Source organism: Squalius cephalus, assembly GCF_949319135.1.
Source record: "Squalius cephalus genome assembly, chromosome: 23".
Lineage (NCBI taxonomy): Eukaryota > Metazoa > Chordata > Actinopteri > Cypriniformes > Leuciscidae > Squalius > Squalius cephalus.
The window spans coordinates 593,793-615,000 of NC_137144.1; the positions used below are offsets into that span (position 1 = coordinate 593,793).

At 44.6% G+C, this 21,208-nt stretch overlaps 2 protein-coding genes across 2 annotated transcripts in view; one reads left to right on the plus strand and one right to left on the minus strand.

Annotated features, from left to right (window-relative positions):
• Positions 1 to 18,691: 18,691 nt before the first annotated feature.
• On the minus strand, positions 18,692 to 20,278 carry LOC307151295 (uncharacterized protein; the record flags this gene model as incomplete). Its single annotated transcript, XM_079859247.1, has 2 exons — positions 18,692 to 19,589; positions 19,992 to 20,278. 2 exons carry the CDS (start codon positions 20,276 to 20,278, stop codon positions 18,692 to 18,694), a joined length of 1,185 nt encoding a protein of 394 aa, XP_079715373.1.
• A 512-nt stretch (positions 20,279 to 20,790) lies between these two features.
• The window catches only part of psma1 (proteasome 20S subunit alpha 1), a 24,985-nt gene continuing 24,567 nt past the window's right edge, over positions 20,791 to 21,208 (plus strand). The window contains exon 1 of the mRNA XM_079859004.1: positions 20,791 to 21,208. This exon is cut by the window's right edge and continues 1,062 nt beyond it. The gene's annotated coding sequence lies outside the window, so the exon portion shown is untranslated.

The following is a 21,208-nucleotide window of genomic DNA, read 5'->3' on the forward strand; positions in this document are numbered from 1 at the left end:
TCTGAGTGCTGCCCTCTTCAGGTGAAGGTCTGAGTGCTGCCCTCTGCAGGTGAATGTCTGAGTGCTGCCCTCTTCAGGTGAAGGTCTGAGTGCTGCCCTCTGCAGGTGAATGTCTGAGTGCTGCCCTCTTCAGGTGAAGGTCTGAGTGCTGCCCTCTGCAGGTGAAGGTCTGAGTGCTGCCCTCTTCAGGTGAAGGTCTGAGTGCTGCCCTCTGCAGGTGAATGTCTGAGTGCTGCCCTCTGCAGGTGAAGGTCTGAGTGCTGCCCTCTTCAGGTGAAGGTCTGAGTGCTGCCCTCTGCAGGTGAACGTCTGAGTGCTGCCCTCTGCAGGTGAAGGTCTGAGTGCTGCCCTCTTCAGGTGAAGGTCTGAGTGCTGCCCTCTGCAGGAGAACGTCTGAGTGCTGCCCTCTTCAGGTGAAGGTCTGAGTGCTGCCCTCTTCAGGTGAAGGTCTGAGTGCTGCCCTCTGCAGGTGAATGTCTGAGTGCTGCCCTCTGCAGGAGAACGTCTGAGTGCTGCCCTCTGCAGGTGAACGTCTGAGTGCTGCCCTCTTCAGGTGAAGGTCTGAGTGCTGCCCTCTTCAGGTGAATGTCTGAGTGCTGCCCTCTGCAGGTGAACGTCTGAGTGCTGCCCTCTGCAGGTGAACGTCTGAGTGCTTCCCTCTGCAGGTGAACGTTTGAGTGCTGCCCTCTGCAGGTGAACGTTTGAGTGCTGCCCTCTGCAGGTGAACGTTTGAGTGCTGCCCTCTGCAGGTGAACGTCTGAGTGCTTCCCTCTGCAGGTGAACGTCTGAGTGCTTCCCTCTGCAGGTGAACGTCTGAGTGCTTCCCTCTGCAGGTGAACGTCTGAGTGCTGCCCTCTGCAGGTGAACGTCTGAGTGCTGCCCTCTGCAGGTGAACGTCTGAGTGCTTCCCTCTGCAGGTGAACGTCTGAGTGCTTCCCTCTGCAGGTGAAGGTCTGAGTGCTTCCCTCTGCAGGTGAAGGTCTGAGTGCTGCCCTCTGCAGGTGAACGTTTGAGTGCTGCCCTCTGCAGGTGAACGTCTGAGTGCTTCCCTCTGCAGGTGAACGTCTGAGTGCTGCCCTCTGCAGGTGAACGTCTGAGTGCTTCCCTCTGCAGGTGAACGTCTGAGTGCTGCCCTCTGCAGGTGAACGTCTGAGTGCTTCCCTCTGCAGGTGAACGTCTGAGTGCTGCCCTCTGCAGGTGAACGTTTGAGTGCTTCCCTCTGCAGGTGAACGTCTGAGTGCTGCCCTCTGCAGGTGAACGTCTGAGTGCTGCCCTCTGCAGGTGAACGTTTGAGTGCTGCCCTCTGCAGGTGAACGTCTGAGTGCTGCCCTCTGCAGGTGAACGTCTGAGTGCTGCCCTCTGCAGGTGAACGTCTGAGTGCTGCCCTCTGCAGGTGAAGGTCTGAGTGCTGCCCTCTGCAGGTGAACGTTTGAGTGCTTCCCTCTGCAGGTGAACGTCTGAGTGCTGCCCTCTGCAGGTGAACGTCTGAGTGCTGCCCTCTGCAGGTGAACGTTTGAGTGCTGCCCTCTGCAGGTGAACGTCTGAGTGCTGCCCTCTGCAGGTGAACGTTTGAGTGCTTCCCTCTGCAGGTGAACGTCTGAGTGCTGCCCTCTGCAGGTGAACGTCTGAGTGCTGCCCTCTGCAGGTGAACGTTTGAGTGCTGCCCTCTGCAGGTGAACGTCTGAGTGCTGCCCTCTGCAGGTGAACGTCTGAGTGCTGCCCTCTGCAGGTGAACGTCTGAGTGCTACCCTCTGCAGGTGAAGGTCTGAGTGCTTCCCAAACGTCTGAGTGCTTCCCTCTGCAGGTGAACGTCTGAGTGCTGCCCTCTGCAGGTGAACGTCTGAGTGCTACCCTCTGCAGGTGAACGTCTGAGTGCTTCCCAAACGTCTGAGTGCTTCCCTCTGCAGGTGAACGTCTGAGTGCTGCCCTCTGCAGGTGAACGTCTGAGTGCTGCCCTCTACAGGTGAACGTCTGAGTGCTACCCTCTGCAGGTGAACGTCTGAGTGCTTCCCAAACGTCTGAGTGCTTCCCTCTGCAGGTGAACATCTGAGTGCTGCCCTCTGCAGGTGAACGTCTGAGTGCTGCCCTCTGCAGGTGAACGTCTGAGTGCTACCCTCTGCAGGTGAACGTCTGAGTGCTTCCCAAACGTCTGAGTGCTTCCCTCTGCAGGTGAACGTCTGAGTGCTGCCCTCTGCAGGTGAACGTCTGAGTGCTGCCCTCTACAGGTGAACGTCTGAGTGCTGCCCTCTGCAGGTGAACGTTTGAGTGCTGCCCTCTGCAGGTGAACGTCTGAGTGCTTCCCTCTGCAGGTGAACGTCTGAGTGCTGCCCTCTGCAGGTGAAGGTCTGAGTGCTGCCCTCTTCAGGTGAATGTCTGAGTGCTTCCCTCTGCAGGTGAGCGTCTGAGTGCTGCCCTCTGCAGGTGAATGTCTGAGTGCTGCCCTCTGCAGGAGAACGTCTGAGTGCTGCCCTCTGCAGGTGAGCGTCTGAGTGCTGCCCTCTGCAGGTGAAGGTCTGAGTGCTTCCCTCTGCAGGTGAACGTTTGAGTGCTGCCCTCTGCAGGTGAACGTCTGAGTGCTTCCCTCTGCAGGTGAACGTTTGAGTGCTGCCCTCTGCAGGTGAACGTCTGAGTGCTGCCCTCTACAGGTGAGCGTCTGAGTGCTGCCCTCTGCAGGTGAACGTCTGAGTGCTTCCCTCTGCAGGTGAACGTCTGAGTGCTGCCCTCTGCAGGTGAAGGTCTGAGTGCTTCCCTCTGCAGGTGAACGTCTGAGTGCTTCCCAAACGTCTGAGTGCTTCCCTCTGCAGGTGAAGGTCTGAGTGCTTCCCTCTGCAGGTGAAGGTCTGAGTGCTGCCCTCTGCAGGTGAACGTCTGAGTGCTGCCCTCTGCAGGTGAAGGTCTGAGTGCTGCCCTCTGCAGGTGAAGGTCTGAGTGCTGCCCTCTGCAGGTGAAGGTCTGAGTGCTGCCCTCTGCAGGTGAACGTCTGAGTGCTGCCCTCTGCAGGTGAACGTCTGAGTGCTTCCCTCTGCAGGTGAAGGTCTGAGTGCTTCCCTCTACAGGTGAATGTCTGAGTGCTGCCCTCTACAGGTGAACGTCTGAGTGCTTCCCTCTGCAGGTGAAGGTCTGAGTGCTTCCCTCTATAGGTGAATGTCTGAGTGCTGCCCTCTGCAGGTGAACGTCTGAGTGCTGCCCTCTGCAGGTGAAGGTCTGAGTGCTTCCCTCTGCAGGTGAACGTCTGAGTGCTGCCCTCTACAGGTGAACGGTGGCGACTGCAGTTGAGTTCTCCTATTGGATGTTTGTGGTGCTGCGTGACGTAAGCAGGTTCCAGCTCACGCCTGACCAGTGTCGTGTTTTATACTACAGGGCCGTTGAATGCTTGAATCTGATTGGTTAAGGAACGTTCTAAGGTGTGCATTATTTTCAGGGAAACGCACAGCTAAAGTAGTTCCAGGCAGGTCTTGACCGCATTACAGTTCCATATCACTTCCATATCACTTCGCGTAGTTAACTGTAATAACGGAAAATAGGATACAATTCATAACAAGAAAAAGCATTTAGCCCCATGCGCTTGATCTGCAATTTTCAATGTCTAGCTTCACAATCAATGGAAACATGCAGTTTAATTTTAATAAATAAAGTATATAGTCCTATATAATCAATAGAAAATTAAACTGAATAAAGGCTAAATAAATGGATAGTCCTGCAGCACGGATTTTTATTGCAGATAATATAACAAATAAATAATTATTGATAGGCCTACTTGTAAAAGGGCTTTGTGTTTCATTTATTTGGCTAGTCTGTCATCTGTCAATAATAGAAAAAAAAGAATGAACGAATTAATTAAAAGGAATTGAATTAATAAATAAATAATAATATTGACGCACATGCTTTTCTGTCTCATTATTGCAACATCTCTCTCTAATAACTGCATAATGCCGAGGACACACTTTAAGGCCGGTTATGAATGTAATTTGATGACTGATCATGTCCAAACGCGTGTTCAGCGCGTTCAGTCTGTGTTCAAAGTCGGTGTTTAAAATCTGCTGCAGTCGATGAAAACAGTCAGAGAATGTGTCAGCTAGTGTGTGTCCCAGCATTAGTCTGCTATCAGTGGCTCAAACCTCCGTTACTAACTCTAAAATGATGTTTTGGAATTAGCAACGGAGGCATTGGATAAGATGCGTAAGAAATTAGTCCTACATACAAGAGCGTTTTAATGACAAAAACTTTACAAACGTCTTGAAATACATAATCTGAACAATGTTTCGAGGTGTGGTAACTGTAGTATAAGCGGAATAATTGACGACAGGCCGTTGAATTATTAGAAAAATAATGCACACCCCGCTTCGCGTCGTGACCGCATTACCACCTCGGGTGTGCATTAATTTTCTAATAATTCAACGGCCTGTCGTCAATTATTCCTTACTTATATCCTGACCAGTGTTGTGTTTTATATCCTGACCAGTGTTGTGTTTTATATCCTGACCAGTGTTGTGTTTTATATATAAAATATATATTTTTTTTTTATTCATTTGTAATTTTCTCAAAAGTATGAAATGGCTCATAACTCCTAAACCGTGAGGCGTAGGCTCAAGTGTCTTATATCGCTGGAATCCTTGGCTCAAGTTACTCAAGTTAATTTTGAGTAATTTTGGATTTTGTGAAAAACCTACTTTTGCGAACAACTCCTTGTCTTTTAGCCCGACCGGAACCAAACCAGGGCAGCAAGATCCTCTGGAGTCTGATTGTCAATAATTATCGAAATAAAAGACGCTGTGCGGTCGCTAGGGGGTGCCAAAATGTTCTACATGTCAGCATATTTACAGAAATATAACTCATAACGGAACTAGATAATTTCACCAAACTCGGGACACATGTGTATGAGCTCAGTCTGAGGGTACGTGTAAAGAATCGCGACGATTGGCCACTTGGTGGCGCCAAAAAATATAAAAATGTCTATAACCACCCAACCATTAGCCCACATTACTTGAAAATGGGCAGCGCTACGAGGCGCCACGATAGTCTATGAGGACACTGGCGTATCTCAGGAAACATGGCCGCCGATGAAGCTTGAGTAGCTATCAGACGAGGTCACCGGAGGCGGATCAGAACCAAACCCAGTGAGCGTGTTCGACCCGTGGCTCTGGAGGTCTGTAAGAGGAACGAAACCCAATGAGCGTGTTCGACCCGTGGCTCTGGAGGTCTGTAAGAGGAACGAAACCCAGTGAGCGTGTTCGACCCGTGGCTCTGAGGTCTGTAAGAGGAACGAAACCCAGTGAGCGTGTTCGACCCGTGGCTCTGGAGGTCTGTAAGAAGAACGAAACCCAGTGAGCGTGTTCGACTCGTGGCTCTGGAGGTCTGTAAGAGGAACGAAACCCAGTGAGCGTGTTCGACTCGTGGCTCTGGAGGTCTGTAAGAGGAACCAAACCCAGTGAGCGTGTTCGACCCGTGGCTCTGGAGGTCTGTAAGAGGAACGAAACCCAGTGAGCGTGTTCGACCCGTGGCTCTGGAGGTCTGTAAGAGGAACGAAACCCAGTGAGCGTGTTCGACCCGTGGCTCTGGAGGTCTGTAAGAGGAACGAAACCCAGTGAGCGTGTTCGACCCGTGGCTCTGGAGGTCTGTAAGAAGAACGAAACCCAGTGAGCGTGTTCGACCCGTGGCTCTGGAGGTCTGTAAGAAGAACGAAACCCAGTGAGCGTGTTCGACCCGTGGCTCTGGAGGTCTGTAAGAGGAACGAAACCCAGTGAGCGTGTTCGACCCGTGGCTCTGGAGGTCTGTAAGAAGAACGAAACCCAGTGAGCGTGTTCGACTCGTGGCTCTGGAGGTCTGTAAGAGGAACGAAACCCAGTGAGCGTGTTCGACTCGTGGCTCTGGAGGTCTGTAAGAGGAACGAAACCCAGTGAGCGTGTTCGACTCGTGGCTCTGGAGGTCTGTAAGAGGAACGAAACCCAGTGAGCGTGTTCGACTCGTGGCTCTGGAGGTCTGTAAGAGGAACGAAACCCAGTGAGCGTGTTCGACTCGTGGCTCTGGAGGTCTGTAAGAAGAACGAAACCCAGTGAGCGTGTTCGACTCGTGGCTCTGGAGGTCTGTAAGAGGAACGAAACCCAGTGAGCGTGTTCGACTCGTGGCTCTGGAGGTCTGTAAGAGGAACCAAACCCAGCGAGCGTGTTCGACCCGTGGCTCTGGAGGTCTGTAAGAGGAACGAAACCCAGTGAGCGTGTTCGACCCGTGGCTCTGGAGGTCTGTAAGAGGAACGAAACCCAGTGAGCGTGTTCGACCCGTGGCTCTGGAGGTCTGTAAGAGGAACCAAACCCAGTGAGCGTGTTCGACTCCTGGCTCTGGAGGTCTGTAAGAGGAACCAAACCCAGTGAGCGTGTTCGACTCCTGGCTCTGGAGGTCTGTAAGAGGAACCAAACCCAGCGAGCGTGTTCGACCCGTGGCTCTGGAGGTCTGTAAGAGGAACGAAACCCAGTGAGCGTGTTCGACCCGTGGCTCTGGAGGTCTGTAAGAAGAACGAAACCCAGTGAGCGTGTTCGACCCGTGGCTCTGGAGGTCTGTAAGAAGAACGAAACCCAGTGAGCGTGTTCGACCCGTGGCTCTGGAGGTCTGTAAGAGGAACCAAACCCAGTGAGCGTGTTCGACCCGTGGCTCTGGAGGTCTGTAAGAGGAACCAAACCCAGTGAGCGTGTTCGACCCGTGGCTCTGGAGGTCTGTAAGAGGAACGAAACCCAGTGAGCGTGTTTGACCCGTGGCTCTGAGATCTGTAAGAGGAACCAAACCCAGTGAGCGTGTTCGACCCGTGGCTCTGGAGGTCTGTAAGAGGAACCAAACCCAGCGAGCGTGTTCGACCCGTGGCTCTGGAGGTCTGTAAGAGGAACGAAACCCAGTGAGCGTGTTCGACCCGTGGCTCTGGAGGTCTGTAAGAAGAACGAAACCCAGTGAGCGTGTTCGACCCGTGGCTCTGGAGGTCTGTAAGAAGAACGAAACCCAGTGAGCGTGTTCGACCCGTGGCTCTGGAGGTCTGTAAGAGGAACCAAACCCAGTGAGCGTGTTCGACCCGTGGCTCTGGAGGTCTGTAAGAGGAACGAAACCCAGTGAGCGTGTTCGACCCGTGGCTCTGGAGGTCTGTAAGAGGAACCAAACCCAGTGAGCGTGTTCGACCCGTGGCTCTGGAGGTCTGTAAGAGGAACGAAACCCAGTGAGCGTGTTCGACCCGTGGCTCTGGAGGTCTGTAAGAGGAACCAAACCCAGTGAGCGTGTTCGACCCGTGGCTCTGGAGGTCTGTAAGAGGAACCAAACCCAGTGAGCGTGTTCGACCCGTGGCTCTGGAGGTCTGTAAGAGGAACGAAACCCAGCGAGCGTGTTCGACCCGTGGCTCTGGAGGTCTGTAAGAGGAACCAAACCCAGTGAGCGTGTTCGACCCGTGGCTCTGGAGGTCTGTAAGAGGAACGAAACCCAGTGAGCGTGTTCGACCCGTGGCTCTGGAGGTCTGTAAGAGGAACCAAACCCAGTGAGCGTGTTCGACCCGTGGCTCTGGAGGTCTGTAAGAGGAACCAAACCCAGTGAGCGTGTTCGACCCGTGGCTCTGGAGGTCTGTAAGAGGAACCAAACCCAGTGAGCGTGTTCGACTCGTGGCTCTGGAGGTCTGTAAGAGGAACGAAACCCAGTGAGCGTGTTCGACCCGTGGCTCTGGAGGTCTGTAAGAGGAACGAAACCCAGTGAGCGTGTTCGACCCGTGGCTCTGGAGGTCTGTAAGAGGAACGAAACCCAGTGAGCGTGTTCGACCCGTGGCTCTGGAGGTCTGTAAGAATGTTGAGAGAAGTCGGCCTCTAGTTGGCGCTAGCTAGTTTTATGCCTCTGTAATCACGCTGTTTTTCACACATACACACAATATTCATGTCATTTTCTCCATAGACAAAATAACAGCTGAAAAGTAATGTCAAAGTAATAGCTTTCTTTTGTGAAGCAGGTGATGCATTATTAGCTTTATTCATTATATTAAAACTGTGATTCTACAACACAAGAGCAGTTTAGTGGAGATAAAGTGAAAGATTTAACAGTTTGTGCACTAAAAGGTTTCATCACTCACACACACATGAAGAATCCGCAGATAAACCTCAGCAGTGGGGATAGAAGTATCCGTGCCGCAGTGCATGCTGGGAGTCTGGGTGAGTGCCTGTGCTGCTACCCAGCATGCACTGCGACATGAAGCTCTTAAGGCCACCACCGCTGAGATTCATATGCGGACTCTTGATCTCTGAGTGATGATACCACAGAGGCTTACATCTGATCGGCACAACTAATGGATCTTACAGTATCACATCTCTACTATAATTAATAATACTAAACTGATAATAGATCTGGCTCTGGATAAGTGCAGTGAAGTTTACCATCAAAACACAACCATCAACACCGGATTAGATTCTCTTTTGGCTTTTGTGCCTCAACAAGTGGGTTTATAACACACATTTACAGCAGCCAGAGCAACATCAAGAGCCAGACTAAAGCAAACGCTGATCTCCATCATGGTGACTGTAATGATCATCCACACCTCTGCTAGTTCTCAGTGAGAGCTTCTGTAGACACGAGACAGAGTCTGGTCAGTAAAGTGGAGCTGGTGATGCTGTTAGTGGAGTAATCCTCCTGAGATCTGCACAGATCTTCTGTTATCCTCAGTAGATGTCATCTAAGGCTCTGGGTGAACTCAGTTGTAGTTTCTCTCTTTCGCTATTTCTCGTTCCTGTGATGGTTCTGCTTGTTAGCAGCAGGTGTTCATCACTAATGCTCAATCATCACTTAATCAATCACTGTAATCACTTCATTTCTTGACTGCCATATCTTCTTTTAGTGACCTCAGCTGAACATCAGAGGACTCATGACTATTGGTTTATAAAGATTTAATGAATTAAGGTAATCTGTGTCCTCAAGTGTTACGCGTTAGCTTCATAGGGTTATAGGATTTGTCTTTGTGTGTGATGTTGTGAGCTAGCAGTAGCTGCTAGCACTCCCAGTTCATGTAAAGTCTGTAATTTCAGTGGTTTTACTCAATATAGTGAAGTTTCAGTCATATAAAGTATTTGAATGCAGTTTAATTGTGTATTAAAATGTCCTTGTTTTAGTGGACTCGACTGAGATAAGTTCAGAGGACTCATAACTATTGTGTTTTTATCAGATTAATATAATTGAGGTAATCAGTGTCCTCAAATGAACTTGTTGGGTTGTACGGCTAATCGCTACACCGTTGTTGAATGTATAATGTTATGTAAACATTCTTTATTCATATGAAAAAACTGAACTATGAAAGTCACATGATCCATCTTACCTGTGTTTATGAGCTTCTGATCTCAGGTGTAGAGATGTTTCTCTGGCCGTTCTTCACAGGGCGAGGGAGTGTACAGCGGCACGCAGAGGGCCGGGTCATGGCTATGTTGACTCGCGTACAGTGATTGACAGCTGTCGAGATCAGATGAACGTGTGACGAGTCATAAACTAGAGAGCTCGCTCTTTCAGCTCCTCAGATCGCATAATTCAGTGGGAAATATATAAAAAGGGTATTCTATATGACTAAATATTTTGCAATCGTGGTAATAAATCAATATTTCTCCAAATATGCACACTTCTGGACTAAGTGCCCTAGCGGACGCTAGTTAGCATGTCTGCGCACACAGCTAAACCGCAGTAGACATGAGTGACTTCATATGAGTGTGTATATTAATACATTACAGATTTATTATTATACAGTCCTGACATGAATTAAGAAATAGTTTTATCACGTGTGTGTGTGTGAGTGTGTGTGTGTGTGTGTGTGTGTGTGTGTGTGTGCGTATACGTACGTGTGTGTGAGTGTGTGTGTGTGTGTGTGTGTGCGTATACGTACGTGTGAGTGTGTGTGTGTGTGCGTATACGTACGTGTGTGTGTGTGTGTGTGTGTGTGATAGACTCTGATATGAAGTAAACTCATTGTCTTCTTCTCTGGTGTTGTTCGTGACTGATATCTGCACGCTGGAGGGATGTGTGCTGGGAAGGGTTTAAGCATATATGTGTATACTGTACGTAATTGCACATAAAAAGCACAGTTCTCTTCCCTGTTGTTCAGAATAAGGCATTATGTGCTATAATGTGTGATAACTGTGTTTACTGCGTGTCCGTTCTGCAGTGGTGCGTCTCCTGTGTTTAATAATGTTAATACTTGTTCAAAACATTCAGCAAAGTTTGTATTTTCTGTTCATTTTGATAAATAAAAGAATTCATTACAATTTTCATTTTAATAATACAGAAGTAAAATGATTTAAAAGTAAAGATTCTGAAAGCATTGAAGGAGATCCCGTAATAACTGAACACAGTGGCGTAACTTTGTTTTAAAAAGTGGGAGGGACATTGCTAACACAGTGCTAAACTGTTGCCAAGCGGGTCAGAGGTTCTGGGTTCTGATCCGCACTCGAACAGTTTTTTTTTTCTCATCAAAACCGATTAAAGGGGTCATGACATGGGTTTTTCTATTTTATTATTATGGTCCCCTAGGTGTAATTATAGTATTATAGTTTTTTTTTAACAAATTTTTTTTTAAATGTAGTGATTTATAACCTTTTCCCACCCTGTTTCTCATCCTCTGATTCAAACAGTCTGTTTTGGGGGAATTTCCCCTTTAAGAGTTCAGTGTTAACGCCCACTGTTATGATTGGCTAACGTCAGTGCCTATGCATCAATTGTTAACGCCCCCAGCCAGAACATTTGCGGATTCAGCGTAACTGTTTAGTAGCGGGTGATGCATGCGAAGCGATGGCTCTTGCAGTGATAAAACCTTATATGTTTGAGCCGGAATCAGAGGAAAATGAACCATCACCACAACAACGAAGACTGGATCATCCCGTGTCCACATGGAAAGTGAAACTATTTTGAATTAATAAAAAATTTTTTGAAAACGGATTATTGTTGCATAATTATCCTATAGCTTAATTTGCTAACAGTTTAACATTATTTAACTAATTTCAATGAAATGATAGGGTGTACCACGGACAGCAATGCATGTACAGGCCATATCTGAAGATGCAGCATTGATAAGGCAACATTTCTAATTTTCTATCACATGTAGGCCTACTAGAAAGGCGACATATTTTGAAGATTCTCTTATACAAATGTGTTTATATTAGCCAGTGATAAAAAGTAATATTGTAAATACCCTTAAAATGACAATTCTACATAAAAAAAGTGTCATATCAAATACATTTATGATTGCTTTAACATTCACAGGTGCACTTGTGGCAGTAGTGGTGCAATGCCCACTGAGCAAGAGCATAATGCTGCATGGAGACCCCTGAAGTACGTGCACATAATAAAAGACAAATAATAATAATTATGTTAATCTGCATGTTTGAGTATTACATGTTGGACTACAATCGTAAACTCAATAGCCTTCTCAATAGGTTGTCAGAAGAATTACCACCTACCTGTATGATTCATCACCCGGGACTTGCACCTGTTTGCCTGGATTAGTATTCGTTACAGAATGCACACAACATTTACAGGGCAGACTATTGTCACGGCCGGCTCGCAAGCCGCGACAAAGAAGGAGATGACACGTTAAAATGATATGCAAAAAGGAATAACATTTATTAAAGTAAAAGTAATAAAGTAATAGAATAGACCAAAACGGGAACAAAACAACAACTACGACAACAACAAAATGGCACGAGGGGAGAGCAACACCGTCACGACTGAAGGGAGCTGCTTTAGTTTGCCGGCATCAGCTCTAGCACAGGTGTAAACCATCAGTCATCATGACGTCACTCACTCCAACCTACAAAACAAATGACAAAGGACAACCAAACCCACACAATATGACCCACACTGAGGTCGTAACACTATGGTCCTTAGAGACTCAGAGGGTTACACCAGTAAGCAGTCCCTCCAGGATTTCACGATTTTTTTGTGTGATTTTTGCGATCAAAGTGACTGATTTTGCGATGGTAATTTCCAGAAATTTGTGAAAAAATTTGCGATTTTTATATTTTATAATTAGGACATCACATTTACCATAATAGTATTATGTCAGATGCACAATAGTCATATATGACACAAATCACACACACAAAAAAAGAATAAAGCTTGTTTATTTTGGTCTAATCAAATTCTCATCAAATTAACTTTTAAAACAACCTATAGGCACAACACAAGACCAGGAACATCAAGAAATGATTTAAATAATCAAGTAAACACTCAGTAATGAAATAAGAACAAAGGAACAAATAACAAAAATAAACAAAGCAGCTTTTTTTTATTTTATTGTGCTGTGTTGTTGCTTGATTAACATGAACAACACTGACGACAGCAGGTAAATTAGGCTACTGTCACTTTAAGACCTACTACACAGACCCACTCGCTGTCCGTCGCGTCGACTGAACACTCATCAAGTGTTAGTCACTTTAAGTCATTAGACTTCATGAATGTGAGAAGACTAAGCTTTTGTCAGAACGACGACGGAGGTTATGGCTGGCGAGGATAAACAGGAAAGAAACTCCCTCAAAACACGCAAGCATTTGCTCAGAGCACTTTGTGTCAGGCGCACAATGCTGTGTTTTATTGAGAGTGTACACTAATATAAGTTAACACTTTGCAGTTTAAATGATGTCCTGTATGAACAAAATGACAAGGTATTAAAAACATACAAAAACAACATTGTTTCCACTGTTCGATCGCGCCCGCGCCTCTCTCTCACTCACACACACACACACACACACACACACACTCACACACACACACACACACACACACACACACACACACACACACACACACACACACAGACAGACAGTTTCTTTATAGTCTCTGTCACTTTGTCTCTTCATGATTTTCGTAACATAAACAGAAAGAAATATTCGAAATTTGCTTGTAAAACTTTGTAAACACAGCAGCTTATGCAAAGATGGCGTCTCCGGGGAGGTCACGTGACATTAATTGGCCTGTGGGAACTATGTATAGAGAGCCTAAGTCCCTCCCCTTCCGGTGGACCACCATGGGACCTTACTTCGGAAAAATATTGTATGGTAGTCAATGGCGAGAGACAACAAATATGTTGATCTCGTTTGAATTGTGCGCTGAATTACACATATGATGTTTGTCAATTTAAAAGAAACATTTTAAAGTCAAGAAAGTCGCAGTTTGATGTAAAACTGTTGAGGTATAAGACTGTGAAAATACGTAATTACAAAGACTACAAACCCACATGTGACGTCATACCTTTTCTCTCAATGAGTGAAGCTAACTTTACTGAAGCTAACTTTACTGAAGCTAACTTTACTGAAACTAACTTTACTGAAGCTAACTTTACTGAAACTAACTTTACTGAAGCTAACTTTACTGAAGCTAACTTTACTGAAGCTAACTTTACTGAAACTAACTTTACTGAAGCTAACTTTACTGAGGCTAACTTTACTGAGGCTAACTTTACTGAGGCTAACTTTACTGAAGCTAACTTTACTGAAGCTAACTTTACTGAAGCTAACTTTACTGAGGCTAACTTTACTGAGGCTAACTTTACTGAGGCTAACTTTACTGAAGCTAACTTTACTGAGGCTAACTTTACTGAGGCTAACTTTACTGAAGCTAACTTTACTGAAGCTAACTTTACTGAGGCTAACTCAGCTAACTTTACTGAAGCTAACTTTACTGAGGCTAACTTTACTGAGGCTAACTTTACTGAAGCTAACTTTACTTCAGCTAACTTTACTGAGGCTAACTTTACTGAGGCTAACTTTACTGAGGCTAACTTTACTGAAGCTAACTTTACTGAGGCTAACTTTACTGAGGCTAACTTTACTGAAGCTAACTTTACTGAAGCTAACTCAGCTAACTTTACTGAAGCTAACTTTACTGTGGCTAACTTTACTGAAGCTAACTTTACTGAAGCTAACTTTACTGAGGCTAACTTTACTGAGGCTAACTTTACTGAGGCTAACTTTACTGAAGCTAACTTTACTGAAGCTAACTTTACTGAGGCTAACTCAGCTAACTTTACTGAAGCTAACTTTACTGAAGCTAACTTTACTGAGGCTAACTTTACTGAGGCTAACTTTACTGAAACTAACTTTACTGAAGCTAACTTTACTGAGGCTAACTTTACTGAGGCTAACTCAGCTAACTTTACTGAAGCTAACTTTACTGAAGCTAACTTTACTGAAACTAACTTTACTGAAGCTACCTTTACTGAAGCTAACTTTACTGAGGCTAACTTTACTGAGGCTAACTTTACTGAAGCTAACTTTACTGAGGCTAACTTTACTGAAGCTAACTTTACTGAAACTAACTTTACTGAAGCTAACTTTACTGAAACTAACTTTACTGAGGCTAACTCAGCTAACTTTACTGAAACTAACTTTACTGAAACTAACTTTACTGAGGCTAACTTTACTGAGGCTAACTTTACTGAGGCTAACTTTACTGAGGCTAACTTTACTGAGGCTAACTCAGCTAACTTTACTGAAACTAACTTTACTGAAACTAACTTTACTGAAGCTAACTTTACTGAGGCTAACTTTACTGAGGCTAACTCAGCTAACTTTACTGAGGCTAACTTTACTGAAACTAACTTTACTGAAACTAACTTTACTGAAGCTAACTTTACTGAAGCTAACTTTACTGAGGCTAACTTTACTGAAGCTAACTTTACTGAGGCTAACTTTACTGAAGCTAACTTTACTGAAGCTAACTTTACTGAAACTAACTTTACTGAAGCTAACTTTACTGAAACTAACTTTACTGAGGCTAACTCAGCTAACTTTACTGAAACTAACTTTACTGAAACTAACTTTACTGAGGCTAACTTTACTGAAACTAACTTTACTGAAGCTAACTTTACTGAAGCTAACTTTACTGAAACTAACTTTACTGAAGCTAACTTTACTGAGGCTAACTTTACTGAGGCTAACTTTACTGAGGCTAACTTTACTGAGGCTAACTTTACTGAAGCTAACTTTACTGAAACTAACTTTACTGAAGCTAACTTTACTGAAGCTAACTTTACTGAAACTAACTTTACTGAGGCTAACTTTACTGAGGCTAACTTTACTGAGGCTAACTTTACTTAGGCTAACTTTACTGAAACTAACTTTACTGAAGCTAACTTTACTGAGGCTAACTTTACTGAAGCTAACTTTACTGAAACTAACTTTACTGAGGCTAACTCAGCTAACTTTACTGAGGCTAACTTTACTGAGGCTAACTTTACTGAGGCTAACTCAGCTAACTTTACTGAGGCTAACTTTACTGAGGCTAACTTTACTGAGGCTAACTTTACTGAGGCTAACTTTACTGAAGCTAACTTTACTGAGGCTAACTTTACTTAGGCTAACTTTACTGAAACTAACTTTACTGAAGCTAACTTTACTGAAGCTAACTTTACTGAGGCTAACTTTACTGAGGCTAACTTTACTGAGGCTAACTCAGCTAACTTTACTGAGGCTAACTTTACTGAAGCTAACTTTACTGAAACTAACTTTACTGAAGCTAACTTTACTGAGGCTAACTTTACTGAAGCTAACTTTACTGAAGCTAACTTTACTGAAGCTAACTTTACTGAAACTAACTTTACTGAAGCTAACTTTACTGAGGCTAACTTTACTGAGGCTAACTTTACTGAGGCTAACTCAGCTAACTTTACTGAAGCTAACTTTACTGAAGCTAACTTTACTGAGGCTAACTTTACTGAAGCTAACTTTACTGAAGCTAACTTTACTGAGGCTAACTTTACTGAGGCTAACTTTACTGAGGCTAACTCAGCTAACTTTACTGAGGCTAACTTTACTGAAGCTAACTTTACTGAAACTAACTTTACTGAAGCTAACTTTACTGAGGCTAACTTTACTGAGGCTAACTTTACTGAAGCTAACTTTACTGAGGCTAACTTTACTGAAGCTAACTTTACTGAGGCTAACTTTACTGAAGCTAACTTTACTGAAGCTAACTTTACTGAGGCTAACTTTACTGAGGCTAACTTTACTGAGGCTAACTTTACTGAGGCTAACTTTACTGAAGCTAACTTTACTGAAGCTAACTTTACTGAAGCTAACTCAGCTAACTTTACTGAAGCTAACGTCTGTCATCGTTATAATCGTAGCGTTACGCCGTCATGCCTGAGTGTTCTGTGCCAGACTGCACACACACGAGCGACGGCTTGCTCGTTGTTTCGCTTCCCGGGAGATGTAGTTCATTGAGCGATTTTCATGAAACTAAATGTTACTCTTCTGTTTTATGACAAACTGCGACTTTCTTGACTTTCATAATTATCTTTTAAATTGACAAACCTCATATGTGTAGTTCAGGGCACAGTTCAGACGGAATAAAAGGATAAGTTGTCTCTCCCCATTGACTACCATACATATTTTTCCCGAAGTAAGGTCCCATGAGCCGGAAGCGGAGGGGCGGGACTTACTGTGCGTTCACACCGCCGGCGGCGAGAGCGTCAAAGTGGCCGGAAGCCATTCATTTTCAATGAGAGCCGGCGGCGAGCTCCGGCGAGGGCGGCGCGGCGCGTCTTGGACGGCGAGAGCGGCGAGAAGAGTTGAAATCAAGTCAACTTTATGGTAATAAGCTATGACGCGGTTCGGCGGCAACCAGCGGCAACCAATCGGAATGTCGAAGTCCTCCGCCTGAGAGGACACAAGAGAACGCAGTCCTGTAAACTTTAGTTCCGACCACATTAGTTCCTAAGCAAAATGGAGGAAAAATTAATTATTTCTGTTGCTGGTTTCCCGTTATTATACGACTTGTCCCTGTTTACATACAGGGACATTAATAAAAAGAATGACGCATGGAACAAGGTGTCTGAAATTGTTGGTGTTTCTGGTGAGTTGCTAATGGGCATTAACGTTATATATTTTCTAGAAAAAAGCGGGAATTGCATGATAACTTTAGCGCCATGTCACGCAAAACAGTTGTTTATGCAAATCAGTCAGTAAAGTTAATTTTACGATTTTTACAAGATCAGTTTTTGTCTCTACATAATTAAATGTGCAACTGTGATATGGCAATTTACTGATGCTGTACAATAGCTACTTTAGCCTGCCAAATTTCATTAGATGTAATTATCAGCTGTTATAATCATAGTTATCTAATTTTGAAGTACAACATATTTCTTACATATTTCTTTCATATTTCTTACATATTTAAAATGAAAGCAGTCACTTCTGCCTTTTTTTAATTAAAAATAATTCTGCAAGGAAAAAACAAGTGTACTATTCCTGTTCCCCTTGTGGTATTTATCTACAAATTGCTTAGCTGGAGAAAATAATGATAAATGTCATTACAGTCACATATTGAATAAATAAAAAATGTCATCAGTCACATATTTAATAAAGTTTCATATTGTCTTTTTACTAGCGGATGAGTGCAGGAAAAGATGGAAGTCCCTTAGAGACACATTCAGAAAGGAGAAGAGGAAGGAGGCAGAGAGGAATAGGAGTGGGGCAGGCGCAAGCAGTGTCCGGCCATGGCGCTACAGTGGGGTCATGGGCTTCCTCAACCCATTCCTAGAAGATAGGTTTACGTGCAGTAATATGGTAGGGGGGGTTGGGGAAGACCTGACCCCAGAGGAAAGAGAATATGCCATGGCCGGGCACAGTCAGGTAGAGGAGATGCGCACACGCAGTCATCAGTGTGAGTCCAGCCTTCAAGGACAGCCAGATGAAAGCCAGAGCCATTCCAGCCTTCTTGGACAGGCAGGTGGAAGCCAGAGCCAGGCAGGTATAAGCCAGGGACAGGCAGGTATAAGCCAGGGACAGCCCAGCCTTCAGCCCTCCTCATTGAGGAGAAAGAGACCACACCACAGCTCCAACTTTGATGAGCGCATGCTAACAGCTTTGGAAGCTGTTAGTAGAAGAGCTACAACCAATGAGGACAGTGACAGCCTTTTTTTTCAAAGCCTCGTGGAAGACTTCAGGTCGCTGTCTGTGAGGACCAGACAGGACCTGAAGTTTAAAATACACAGGCTTGTGTATGAGGCTAGATGTCTGGAGACTGAAGTTGAAGAACACTGGGGTGAGAGTAACGGGGGGCAGCTGACAAGTCTGTGAGGGGTGATTGTAAGCTTATTTCCCTCACAGTCTTGTCAGCTGCACCTTGTGCTTTCTCCCTTTGTTCTAACAGAGTTAAAAAAAAAAGTGTTCTGAAAGTATTAGTTCAAAAGTACAAAACTGTTCTGTATGAAAGTATTGTATGAAAGTATTAGTTCTTGTAAAGTACAAAACTGTTCTGTATGAAAGTATTGTATGAAAGTATTAGTTCTTGTAAAGTACAAAACTGTTCTGTATGAAAGTATTGTATGAAAGTATTAGTTCTATGTTTAAAACTTTGTTATTCATTTGTATCTCATTTTTTTTTTACATTATTAGTAAAAGAGGCAATAAAATATTGTCAACATTTCTGGTTATGTGTGTTTTATATTATAATATACACTTAGACACTTCCATAAGTGTTTTTAGAGCAGTCTTGCTCAGTCTATTAATATGAACTTAAATTTGAACTAAAATGTTGTTTTTAAAATATGGAGAAACCATGTTTATGAACCGAGATGTGTTTTTAAAATATCGAAACACCATGAATATGAACTAAAATGTGTTTTCAAAAAATCGAGACACCATGAATATGAACTTAAATTTGTTTTTAATTGGTGGCTCTTAAAAGAGCCGTTTAAAGGCATGGCTTATGCCACAGGTTGCCAGGGGACAGCTCCCTCTGTGGAGAAATAGGCCATGAATTTCTCCCGCACACGGATGGACTCCCGTGTGGCATTATTGCTGCCCACTCGGCTGACCTCCTGTAGGCCAGCAGCTTCTCTGTCTCCAGCAGATGGTATGGGCGTCCTGGTGATGCTAGTGGACCTCCTCAGGAAGTTGTGCAGGACACATGTAGCCTTCACACAGGCGTCCACGTTGGCAGGGCTGATCGCAATAACTCGCCTGTACATCCGCCACTGGGCTGTGAGAATGCCAAAGGTATTCTCCACAATCAGCCTTGCCCGTGACAGCCTGTAGTTGAATACCCTTTGTCTGCCGGAGAGATTGTGTCCTGGGAAAGGCCGCATGAGGTCCCGGCGGAGTGGAAAGGCCTCATCAGCCACAAAAACATGTGGCTGTGGTCCCAAATGCTCTGCACCTGGCAGCAGAGCATCTTGTGGCAGGCCAAGGGTCCCATCTCGCAGTGCCTGGCCGAAGGTGGAGTTAGCCAGCACACCACCATCGCTTGTCCTCCCGTAGCTGCCAACATCCACTACCCGGAAGCAGTACTGTGCGTCCACCACAGCCAGGAGGACAACAGAGTAGGTCCCCTTATAATTAAAAAACAAAGAGCCTGAGTTGTCAGGGGCCCTGATAACAACATGTTTGCCATCGATGGAACCAAGGCAGTTTGGAAAGTTCCACCGATGGAGGAAGTCATTGGCGATGTTTTGCCAGTCCTCAGTGGTGGGGACTGGCATGACCTCCTGCACCAAGGCATCCCATATTGCCCTTGCGACCTCTCCAACAATACCTGCCACGGTGCTCACTCCCACACAATAGCTAAAAGCTATGGTGCGGTAGGAGTCTCCAGTGGCCAAGAATCTGAAATAATAATAATAATAATAATTACTTAAGAAAAATTATCAAACAAACAAAAAAAAATCTGTGGTGAAAAGAAGCTAAATACATTTACTTTATATTTTAATAAATAATAATAATTTTAATTAATGCATGAGTAATAATTATATAATAGTATAATAGTCACAGTTCACTTTTCCTGATTATACTTGTTTGTATAATGTAGCCTACAAAAATATATACTTGTTTGTAGAAATGTTTAGACCGGATTATACTTTTATAAATTTTTATTTATAACAAAAAATAGCATTTAAAAACCAATGAAAACAATATTCAATATCCAACCCATTGAAAATACAAAACCAAATACTTATAAAAATATAAAGAAACAAATTAAACCATAAAGAACAAAAATCTCGAACTCACCGTAGACAGATTGCGAGGCGCTCAGCCTCATTAATAGCACGCCGATAGTTGGTATCTTGCCTTCCAATTCGCGGCCCCACTTTTGACAGCAGGTTGTCAAACTGGTCCCTGTCCAGTCTGAAATATTGCTGGAACCTGCTGTCATCCAAACGCAGCTCCTGCACCAGCCGGTGATATTCACCAAGCTGCTGACGGGCATGGAGAATATCATGCACCCACACTGATCTCTGACGTCTTCTCCGCAGGTAGAGCAATGCCACACCAAACGCAATAACTTGCTCATCCATAGTATTGTCAGTTTGATTAGAAAAAGCCGCGCAATATTATTTATAGGCAACATTTTCGCGCTAGAACGCTTGTTTATTCAGCGGGAATGCAATTCATTTGGTCAAAATAATAATGATTTTGACCAATTGCAGCTACAACCAGGACAGTTATTGTAATGTAGATTGCACACAAATGAATGTTATACCAAGTCTATTAAACATCCTATTATCTGCATGTTGAAATTAGACTCATGAACACAAAAGCCAGAACACACAAATGGATTTTTTAATTTTTTTTATTTTCGTTAGCAAAATAACTATAATTGTTAAGGTCTTTCCATCTGCCATTTTGTTACTTTCAAATTTAAAAGATTTCATTAGGTTAACTTATACCCTACGTGAGGCCACTCTGCACAAAATATGATACTGATTTATGTTAAGTTCTTATTTGCTTTGCGGCCCCTTTAAATAAAGTTTAAAAAAAATCACACATTCTAATCTACGTCAGAGCGTCAGAGCGTCCCCGAATCTTTCTAGGCGTCGGTTGCAGGGCGGCGAGAGCGAATTTTGCCGCTCTCGCCGGCGGCGGTGTGAACGCACAGTTAGGCTCTCTATTTAGAGCTTGATTAAATAAATGATTCGTTTATAATGGGGAGGACGTCTTAAGCTATGAAACTTGCAGGACGTTTTAATGGTGCAAAGACCTCTTATATACCAAAAGATCAAGGCAAACTTGGTTTATCATGTCATGACCCCTTTAAGTTGATCAGTAGTTGTATATCAGGCAGGGACACGTTTGTGTGCACTTTGTTTTGTGATTTCACCGGAACGAATAGAGAGTCTCCTCAGCGGACTGAAGCGCGCGTCCGAGTGAAGACTGTGCACGAGCCTCAAGAGAACACAGTATCCGCGCCACTGATCGCCGCGGCAACCAGCACTTCATCACTAAAA